Source organism: Galendromus occidentalis, unplaced genomic scaffold (assembly GCF_000255335.2).
Source record: "Galendromus occidentalis unplaced genomic scaffold, Mocc_1.1 scf7180000077468, whole genome shotgun sequence".
Taxonomy (NCBI): Eukaryota; Metazoa; Arthropoda; class Arachnida; order Mesostigmata; family Phytoseiidae; genus Galendromus; species Galendromus occidentalis.
Window position 1 is genome coordinate 284271 of NW_003805456.1, and position 10549 is coordinate 294819.

General features: G+C 51.3%; 2 protein-coding genes across 2 annotated transcripts in view; both read left to right on the forward strand.

Moving 5' to 3' along the window:
* Positions 1 to 527: 527 nt before the first annotated feature.
* Positions 528 to 4929, forward strand: LOC100901550 (retinoblastoma-like protein 1). Its single transcript, XM_029111766.1, has 11 exons — positions 528 to 806; positions 1070 to 1206; positions 1382 to 1773; positions 1900 to 2124; positions 2222 to 2640; positions 2772 to 3125; positions 3237 to 3372; positions 3528 to 3638; positions 3740 to 4085; positions 4258 to 4606; positions 4712 to 4929. Exons 1-11 carry the CDS (start codon positions 669 to 671, stop codon positions 4865 to 4867), a joined length of 2763 nt encoding a protein of 920 aa, XP_028967599.1. The 5' UTR covers positions 528 to 668; the 3' UTR covers positions 4868 to 4929.
* Positions 4930 to 9056: 4127 nt separating this feature from the next.
* The window catches only part of LOC100901692 (prodigiosin synthesizing transferase PigC), a 5309-nt gene continuing 3816 nt past the window's right edge, over positions 9057 to 10549 (forward strand). Inside the window, exons 1-4 of the mRNA XM_029111774.1 lie at positions 9057 to 9224; positions 9316 to 9484; positions 9623 to 9722; positions 9944 to 10106. Coding sequence (XP_028967607.1) covers positions 9057 to 9224; positions 9316 to 9484; positions 9623 to 9722; positions 9944 to 10106 — 600 coding nt within the window. The remainder of the gene's footprint in view (positions 9225 to 9315; positions 9485 to 9622; positions 9723 to 9943; positions 10107 to 10549) is intronic.

The window sequence follows — 10549 nt, forward strand, 5'->3', positions numbered from 1 at the left end:
CGTATGTCTGACCGATCGACATCCTTGGCGGAATGGCCGCGAGTCGACCGCGCTTCAGACAGAGATCATCATCAGCCCCGCCACATTCTCCCCCGATAGTTTTTCCCACCGAATTACCCGTTCACGACGAGATCATATACGCCTGTCGTATTGACATGTTCGTCCCCTCCATTGGAGTACTTCATTCGACATACTTTCCGACGAAAAAAAAGCCTAGTCTCAAGCTTAGATCGAGGGCCCTGCTTTCGATAAGGCGGAATGCTATGTAGCCCATGTGGACGTTGAGTTTCGGAGAGATTTTAGGCTCCAAGCAGATCCGTTCCAGATCAGCTTCCTAGTTCTGTCGCTCGCTCGAAGCGGACTTCGAAGGGGCGCGATATTTCTCGGGCTCTTCACGCTTGGCCCGCAGCCGCCGCGAGCGCCGCCATCTTCTTCGAGAATACCTCCATGACACCGGTCGCGGGATCTCGTTGCTCGACTAGAGGCTGTGCGGCGGTTGTTTTCGCGCCAAACGCCGACGGACTGATGGCAGACGCTGCGTTTTGAGCCCGCCTCGAATATTTCCAGATTTAGTAAAACTCGGTGCTTCAATTTAGCGTTTGTTGCGTCTTGTGTAGTCTGAGTGTATGAAGTGACTTCTGTGCAGCGTCCGATATCTCGAGTCGAAGATGGGGGTCTCCAACGAAGACGATCAAGCTGTTCAAGAGCGCTTGAAGGCTGTTTGCGCATCCTTAAATATGGACAAGCAGAGTTCTCACGATGCACTCGAAGCTTTCAACGCGATTGCAGCCAACTACACACTCGAGGTAGGTGCACGGGATCTTAGCGAGCGTCGAATTGACGAGCCGAGACGCATGTCGTCCCGTTCAGGGCGTAGAGGACGTAGCGCTAAGGAACGGCTGATACACCTCGGTTCTGAGAAGAAAGCCGAAATCTTCTCTTCCCATCGACGTTTCGGAGGGGCTGTCAATTTTGCCGATCGACTTTTCCCGCTCGAAAGAGAACTCCACTCGGTGCTCTCCTTTTTGAGCAATCGCACTCTAACTGAGACTCATTTGTCCGACGCTAGGGCGACTGCCGTCATTGGCTCGCATGCAGTTTGTACGTGGCCTGTCGGGAGGGTACGATGCCCACGGTGGCATCAACTTCGAATCTTCAGGGCAACTGTGTCTCTCTGAGAGGGCTTCTGTCAGCCTGTGAACTCGAGTAAGTACCTGCGGTTGGGTTCAAACGTTGATTCACCAATCAGCGATCAGAAATATGCCAGTTTCGTATCCGTGTGACAGGCCCGGTTCTCCAGGCGTCTCCGATACGATGCTCCAACACCGCATGTATAGGAGAGGAGGAGGAAATCTCATGGGAAGAAATTGTCGCTTTGCAGTCTCTTGGAGTTCTTTCGGAAAATGGAGAAGTGGGCTGCCATGACGAAGCTGGACATGGGCCGAAGACTCACAGACCTCAAGGATTCCTTCTACGTCACCACAATCATGTTCTCCAAGTTTCACCAAGTTTTCGTCGAGCTCTTCACCGGATTCGAGCAAGACCAGAGCAATATGAATCGAGCGCGTCGGTACCGGAGGGGTCCGACGTCAGTTTCAGACATTTATCGGCTGTGTTGGTTACTTTATATCTCACTGAAGAGTAACGAGAAGATAAGGATTAACACCGGCACCGTTCCCTGCTTCCACCTGCTACTGTGCTGTCTCGATTTTGTGTACGTTTCGTGCGTGGTAGCAGGTCGTACCGATCTCTTCAATCAGGATTTCTATCAAGGTGAGCTCGCGTCCGTCCCGGCTCCGGAGCGTGGCACCACGGTCACGGAGCGGATAAACGATTCTTGCGGTCCTTTCCGTCGAGTTTCCCGCGAAGTATGGATGAGGAGAAATATCTCGATTGCAGAGCAACTCGGCAAGTGCGAAGCTGCGGGTGTCGAATTGAAGGACATCGGTATCCTCCGTTCCCTCTGTGAGAAGCATAAGGGGGAGCTGTCTGAGGCGAATGTTTTCCGTGTGCACTACCTCCAGCGACCGGTCAAGGAGCTGATCGCCATGGGAACACTCAAAGGGAGCACGGATCCTCTGAGTCTGGCGATCGAATTCAAGGACGTCGAGGTCACAATCAAATGTGAGTCATCCCTCCCGTTGGTGTATTTTGGGAATATAGGGTCGTTTTCCTTATTCGAAACATCATCATCACTACATAAATTCCTCTCTCTCATCAGCATTGAAGCAGTCTCATGAGATGACTGTGCTCCGCGGTGGGGAGCTAGACGAGCAGATCTTCTTGGCGGAGGACGCTTGCCAGAAGATCGGTATCGAGCCCGTTTCCCAGTCGGAAGCCCACGATACCCTCTGCAGGTCGCTCTCTGAACATGTCAAGAAACAGCGAACCATCGGGCTTCAAACACCCTTGACAGGCCGCGGACTGTTGGTCAACCGCGAACCAGGCATCAATCTCAGCCCTGTATCGACGGCAACACAAGGCGCTTCGAAACTTCACAGCCTTCTGGCCGGACGGAACCACATGCCGTCGGAATCATTAAGTCAAATGCTAGCACAAATTATACCCAATCCGGCCGAGCGCATAGATCAGACCATCAAAGAAATGGGAGAACTCTTCTGCACAGCTTACGCTAACCGAGTGAGTATTCAGTCGATCACCAACTGTCATTTTGAAAGCGTCTAAATCCCTTCGCCTGGGGCTCTCAGGGTCGTAGGATCTGAGGGTACGTCTGATCGACAAGAAATAATTCCGTGGAATTTTCCTCTCAGGAGGACGACGCCGAAGCGCCAACCAACCCGGATCTTTTCGATTTCGCGAAGAAACGACTACAGCTGGGCGAAGCTCTTTTCTACACGATTCTCGAGTCGATAATCACCTTGGAACAGAATCCCCAGCGGACTCTGAACAACTTCAGTCTCTCGCTGCGACAGGAACAGTTTCAGAAGTCGTTGTTCGCGAGCTGTCTCGAGATCGTCATGTACTCGTACAACTCCCAGGAAACACTGTTCCCCTGGATTCTGAACATTTTCGGCCTCAAGGGATACCATTACTATCGGATAATAGAGCCCATGATCCGGGCTGAGGTCCGCCTCTCGAGGGAGGTTGTAAAGCACTTCAACAAGGTGAGCTCCTCATCCGACGCGGAGACATTCAACATCTTTCTTTCTTGCGCAACTTCCGAATCTGCTTCCAAAGCTCGCCTTTCAGAACTTGAATTTATTTTCTCTTCACAGATCGAGGAACAGATTTTCGAGAGCATCGCCTGGCGGTCGGACTCCCCCGTCTGGGAGCAGGTCGGTGTAAAGACAGTCCCGCAGGCTCAGCAAGCTTTGCTACCGAGTCAGTTGCAGAACGCAGAAAGTCGACCCGGTGAGTTTCTGGGAGCTCATCTTCCTCGTTGGATGCCTGCTCCATAATTATGTGTTCAGGAGTTTCGAAAGCTCGGATGGAGTGGAATAACAATTGGGCTAAATGTTTGGTGTGTCTGTGCGTGTGCGTGGGTTTTGAGTTTTGCTTGCCTCTAGAAGTGTACCGGCTTATCCCAAAAGTGGATTCGGCTCAGGCTTCACCCTCGGCGAATAGCGTAGCTCGTAGGAAACTCTTTGGCACCGGCGAAAATAACGGAGGTAACCGAGGTGTGAGGGTGTGATGTGATTCTTGTGGAAGAGCTGAATGTTCCCTCTACCGGCGCTATCAAGAGGGAGGATAGTCAAGAATTCCTGTTTTCCAGTTGCAGCTGCTCCTCTCCGTCTAGTGGTAACGCCGGGTGGACAAGTCATGGAGATGATCTCAACGTCGCCTGAGCCGCCGGCTCCCGCCGATGCTGTGAGAGGGAGCTGGGGACTGTTCTTCAGGAAAGTTTATCATCTCGCCTCTGTCAGGCTTCGCCACCTGTGCAATGGACTCCGAATTACCGATGAACACCTGACAAAAGCATGGACCATGTTGGAGCACGTGCTCATTAACGAGACCACAATTTTGAAAGATCGTCATCTCGACCAGATTATCCTCTCATGCGTGTACGCGCTCTGTAAGCTCTTCAAGCTGAACAAGAAGTTCTCCGACATCACTCAATGCTACAGGTACGGGCAGACCAAAGGACAATGAGATCTCAACCAAAGAGGGACCTAAACTCTTTCGGACTCTGCGAGAACTAAGCCGTGGGACTTCGCGAGCGTTTTCTCGATCGAAAGCAACGCGAGCAATCGGTGGTCTTCGCGTTTTTGACAGCATTGATCGATTTCTTGTTTTCAGGAGTCAACCGAACACGCAGAATCAAGTTTACCGTAGCGTCCTCATCCAGTCTGCGGTCGAAGCGCCCGCCGACGGCAACGGAGAAGCTCAGGACGAACAGCGGAGCGATATAATCACGTTCTACAATAAGATATTCGTCCCTCGGGTGCATCCGTTCTTGGCCCGCTTCAGAGACGACTCGGCTCCTAATCCACTCCTGAGCCCCCTGCCGAGAATAAACTCCGGGCTGCAGTCGCCCAAGCCGTTGAAAGTTGCTACCGACATGAAAGTTTTCGTCAGTCCTTACAAAGGCAACATCCCAAGTACTCACAATGCGAAAACCTTCCGCATCCAGCAGAGTCCAGCTAAGGTAATTCGAATGGAATACATAGACCAGTCATAATTTAAGCGAGATACGGCCGCTAGACTTCCTCCAGCTTTTTTGCGATATCGAAGCTCCAATTATGACTTGCAGGACCTCACCGAGATCAATAGAATGGTTCAGCGGAAATCCGAGGAAATGAACGCCGTACGGGCTAGCAAGAGAGCACTGGATATGGATGGAGACGAGCCCGAAAGACCGAATCGACTTCAGAAGAAGCTCCAGTCAATGTTCGTGGCGACGGGGTAGACATTTCGAACTCTTCAACAAGATTCTGAATCGTTATCATGGGTATCTTGAATATACTATCTACGACAATCGAGGAATAAATAGCTTCACCGCGACATCCAGCGTGGTAATCTGTCCGAAGACGATGTTTTTTTTATTCGTCTCATCTCAGTTTATATATGTATTTAATGGTATGTGTAATGTATGTATATATATATATGTATGTATAGTGAGCGTCTGAACCATCTCCACCTCTCCCTGCACATTGAAATCTTCGGATTGCATCTTCTCATGGGAGTTAGCATCAATATGACCAGGATGGAATTTGATGAGCATCACCGGGTGAGGAATGGAGGTTACGGTTATCTTACTCGACTCGTCTGCTCAATGGCTTCGACTCCGTCAGTGACATGGGATCATGAAGCTCGAAAGTCGCGAGAAAGACCTCTTTCACACACTTCGTCATTTGACCCTGGAAATCGCCGCTAAGGTGACACAGATCTCTTCTGCGGAATTCCTGTCCCTAGTCGAGCCCTGTAGATCGGAAAGGCGAGCTGAGATACCGGATAGTTCATTCATGTAGATGTTTGTCGAAGCCCCCCAGTTCAAGCCGTCTATGCCCATGAATCCCGGTTTTGAGATCCGGGGAGATAGTCAGGAAGAATTTTTTCCCCGCTGGTCACTCCGTCCATCATTACCAACCATGAGCAGTTCTTCGATCGTGAAGGCGCTCGTCTCTCCTCGTCTCACTTGGAACCGTCGAGGGTCGGGGCTGCAACCTCAGCCAAGCGACCTCGATCAGGCAGCCGCGAAATCGTCTCGGGAATCGGTGCCGGGTCCCATATTCATGTCATACTCTGACTCTATCAGGAACATCAAGCTTGACGAGGCTTTCGATGGCCGGACTTCGAGAATCTCAAGATTCACTTCTCGTTTCCCTCAGAGACGAGACTCTCGATCAATGAGCGATCCCCGGAGAAGACGTTTCCAAGATAAATAATTGTTCCAGACTGCCGGAGGAATATTCTTTGGAGACCCGAGTGCTTCCCTCTTTCATCGCCACGCCTCTGAGCGAAGACGGACGAAGACCTCTACGAAACCTGCGAGGAGCTGGGCATGATCGCGTTTCTCAAAGAAGGGGAAGGGCACAACGACCAGTGGACCATGAACGCATTCCAATGGAATTAGTTGCTTCGTCTCCGCGCCCAGCAATCAGTCCTATTTATGCTCTAACTCTGTTGATAAGGAGAGGGATCCCGAATCGCTGATTGCGATACTAGCCGCACAGGATGGAGTACCTTTGAAGACCGCCGCGAGTTCTGAGGTCCTAAGAACTCTTTCCGAAGACGTCACTGGCAAGTTCATGCGCGCCTCATCGAGACCCATCGGAGCCATCGTGGTGGCTGGAGCCGGGAAGGCGCGCGATGAAGCGCGAGCATTCAAAGAGGGATATCAAAGTTGAGGAGGCTCGTTCGCGATCTCATTCGACGAGGCATCCGCTGTGAACTCCCCTAACCGTTCTCTGAGCGTGAATCTGCGGGCCGAGGGCTCGTATCGAAATGATTTTACGGCGAGAGAAGATACACACCTCGGTCTCTTCAAGCTTACCAATCGAGCCATCACCGCCAATCTCATTGGTGCATCGATACGGAGTCGGCTGGAGAGCTTCGGCGTTAGAATCTTTAAACACGGCATTGTCTATCAAGTGCTTTGATAAATTCGAGGCAAATCCCCAAACCTATCGAGCGCAGCGGGCCGAGGAACGACCAGCTGCCCCAACTGACAGCGTCGCCGGAACACAACGCGAAACGCGCTGGCATAATTCTCGACACGAAAATCGTTCTTGAGGATTTCGATGAGCTGGTCATGAACAAGGCTGCTCCAGTCGAGCTCCATAATACTCTCTCCTTATTGCACGCATCCGAAACCGGCATTACTTGCTCCTGTTTCCGAGGCCATCCTGGCTCATGCTTACCGGATCTTAGCGATACCCATCGACAGGCTGCATCGATCAGATACTTATCTCTGGACCGCATTCAATTCCGCCGTCTCGTGCGAGATTTCGGAAGGGAGAACTCTTTTATCTGCGCTCTTGCAATGCTTGCTGGACTCGATATAAGGCTATGCTCCAGAGAAATCGCTGGTATAACGTCGAAACTCGGAAAAAGAGCGGCTGGACCTAATTCTGTTAATCTTGGGAGATACATTGCGCCCGAAGCTGATATTGTCGAAAACGGAAGGGAAGAGGAGGCTGAACCAATAGGTTTCGGCAGAGGATTCACGCCGTCGACGGTGCTGCTCCGCCGTGGGGAATCTCTGCCACTCCTACAGCCGACCACAGCGAGGCTTCGCTCGGAGATTCAACTGCTCGGAGCCGATCACGGCCGAGGAAAACTCTTCACTCATTGCTTGCGAGAGCTTTCAACGCTGCAGCCGGCCTCCGCTCAACCAGAGAGAGATTCTAGTATTATGAACTCCCTCGGCAGGAAAACTCGAGCCTCCCTCGCGCCAGCATCCATCGATAGTTCGCGTTCATATCTCAGGAAGAGGGAATCTCAAAGCACGCGGACCGATTCGGAATAGAATGAATACAACAACCAAAAGACACGAGTTCTATCATCGATAGACTCAGAGTGGTGTCTGTGTTCGAACCGGTGGCCCATGAGATTTCTTTTTTTCCCGCGGGACTCTTCGGGAATTCCCGAGAATTCGGATCCTCGATAATCGGCAGGCTTGTGACGGGCGAGGCGAGAGCGAAATGCGTCGGCGATGATACCATCAAGGGTGACGCAGTCCCTTTGAACGATTTGGCGGAAAGAGAAAAATCGCCTCGATCCTCTCCACTAGAAATTGCACAATGCTGGCACGCAGGGGAAGAGAATCGGCTGTCAACGAGGAACGCGATCGCTTCTGTCCCGATTCGAGGTGAGGGAATTAGAGAGGGTTAGAGAGAACCTTGAGGAATCATGAATACGACCGCGGTCTCAAGTGTTTGGGTTTCACCTGACGCTGGTCGTCCTCGACCAGAATGAACTCCATGAGAGAAGATAACATGCAGGACAGCTGCCAGAACGTGTCTCTCCTACCTCACGGTAGGTTCTCGAATACGGCCGCTCCTATACTGACGGAGGTCTCAGCAATTCAAGTTTGCTCTCCGTCAGGAATTGAAAAGTAGAAATGGGTTATCGCCTGAACGAATGGGTTATCGCTTATCCGACGGTCAATATCATCGCTCGTTCTCGGAGAGCTACCACGGTAGCGACTTTAGGAAGCAACAGAGAGGGAACCAGGAGAAACATGGGATCTTGATGGATGATTCAGGGTCTCCTGTTCATCTATCTGCTCGAAAGACATTCCATTCTTTCGGAGCCTCAGCTTGTCCGGTGAAATCGAGATCTCCGGACCTATGACAGAAGGTGATGATTCTGAGGACTGCTTAGAATCTCCGCAATGAAGCTCCGGGGACCTCCCCATCAGATCGTCGTTGGGTTCTGCGATGACTCTCGATTGACAGCTAGTGTTCAATAAGATGAAGATGATCGAGATGATTCGGACCCGCTCTCGAGATTCCATGATTTTTTTCGCCGAAACGGATGACCCATCCTGCCGGGAGCGTTCCTTCTGATGCTTCTATACTTCAACTTGGAGAGGATGGACCCCCAAGTAATCTCGCATCTCGGACTTGAATCCTCAAAACGGGCGGCTTTCCTTTTCCCCATCGATATCCAGGAGCATTTCGCTGTTCTTAAGCGAACTCTCGCAGGCACTTGTTCTAGAGACAATGCATGAGATCCTCTCCTTATTCTAGCATTTCCACCTACGATTCTTTCGAGGAGATTGTATTCGCAAATCACCTAGAATCGCTTCCCTTCCAAACCCGGAACCTATATCTAGTTCCGATTGCAACGACGCAGTCTGTCATGGTTTGATTACATACAGAGGGATCCGGGTCCGCGGGAGGAGAAACAAGGAAGTGGGAAATTAGCTTCCCGAATCTCATACAAGTTTTTTTCGCTGACGTCGCCACCGGGTCCGAAAGCTACGGCCTGAATCCCGGAAGTCGAGCATATAGACCGGAGTGGCCCTCAAGATACACATCGCAGTCTAGGCAAGGTTTCTCCCCAAGCGGACATGAGGAGGACTTGTGGCATCATCCGATCCTGACCCACGGGTCGAGATCTTTCAGCAAGACGTTCTGCTCCATTTTAGGATGACCCGGCTGTCCGGCCTCAAGCGCTTCGCGCGTACTCAATTGGAACGGATAGACGTGCAGCTTCCTCTTGCAACCTGGGAGAGAGTAGCTGATCCTGTGAAATTGAACGCGATCTTCACTGAAAGAGAATGGAAATTGGAATCCCCGGTCGCCAATCTGACCGAGGTACGTATCGAACGAGATTCCTTCGGATTCTACCGAATCGACGTCTCGATGACAAAATCTCTTGCTAAGAAAACAGATGGGAACTCTGCAGCCTCAGCAAGACTGGATTCACTGGTTCGCTTGCGATCCGCTCGACGACACTATGGTGGAAATCTTCTTCGAAAGATTCCAGACGGGTGTGGCCAAGGTCTGGATCCACCTGAGAATCCGAGGTCGTTCCCTTCGCCTGTTTCCGAAGTTCTACAAAGACAACAGCGAAGGTGAAAAAAATGCCGTCTTGATCTCTGCAGGCGCTAAATTGCTCCCCCGAGCACCTACGGATCGGGGGCTTGAGCTCCGTGGGCTATTCTTTCCTACCACCCTCAATTGTGAATTGACTCAAATCTCGCTTTGAGCAGGGCACGCATACAGCGCCGGGGGAATTCGTTTGGAGTGTAACGCGCCGTTCAGAAGATGGCGCGTTGCTTTCAACCTGATGATGGAGGATCCTGCCGCGGGGTAAACAGTTCACGTGCGTCTGGGTGCCCAGGTTGCCATGACAGGTCATACGATGGAGCTGCCGAAACAAGTCCGACCGTCTTTCCTGGCTCGAAGTTTCCTAAAAAAGGGAACGCTCGACGAAGCGAAGAATGAAATATCAAAGTGAGCTCGAGGAAACATGAGCTCATTTCGGAGATCGCATTCCTTTTTTCAGCATCAATTTGGAAATTTTCTTCCAGATGCTGCACCGAATGTCAAGCGATATGTCAGCCTAACTCACTGTTCTTTGAGATAATCATTGATGGCGAGCGACATGAGGGTATGCTGTTCGGGTCCCGTCTCAAGTTTTTCGGTAGTTCGAACATGCTGCGAAATGCTGAAGTACACGTCGGCTATGCTGTGGTGGGTGACTTGGCTTCGTGGATTCACAACATATGGACCCGAACTAAACGAGTCCTTCCCCCCTGAACGTTCCTCTGTTTAATTCCTTCCCGCCCTCCTCGCGAAGAATGGAACGACATTCACAGCGATCAAAGCAGATGAAAAAGGATACGGATACTACTCTGAGCCGGCGAATTACTTACGACCGATTCGTAAAACGAGATGGACATCGCACACACCGCCGACGCTCATTATAGAACTCGGTGAGCCGAATTCGATTTCGAGGAGAGCAGTTTCGACACAGATCCTCTACCGTGCCCGATGGTACTGACAATGCGAGGAGCAGCCTGGTTAAGGATGCCGGAGCAACGTCTCCTCTTATGAATTTTTCTCTTCCTAGACGGTCAGAAACACGAGCTCAGAATGAGCGCTCAGATTCCTCCCTATGAATTGGGTAGCCTCAA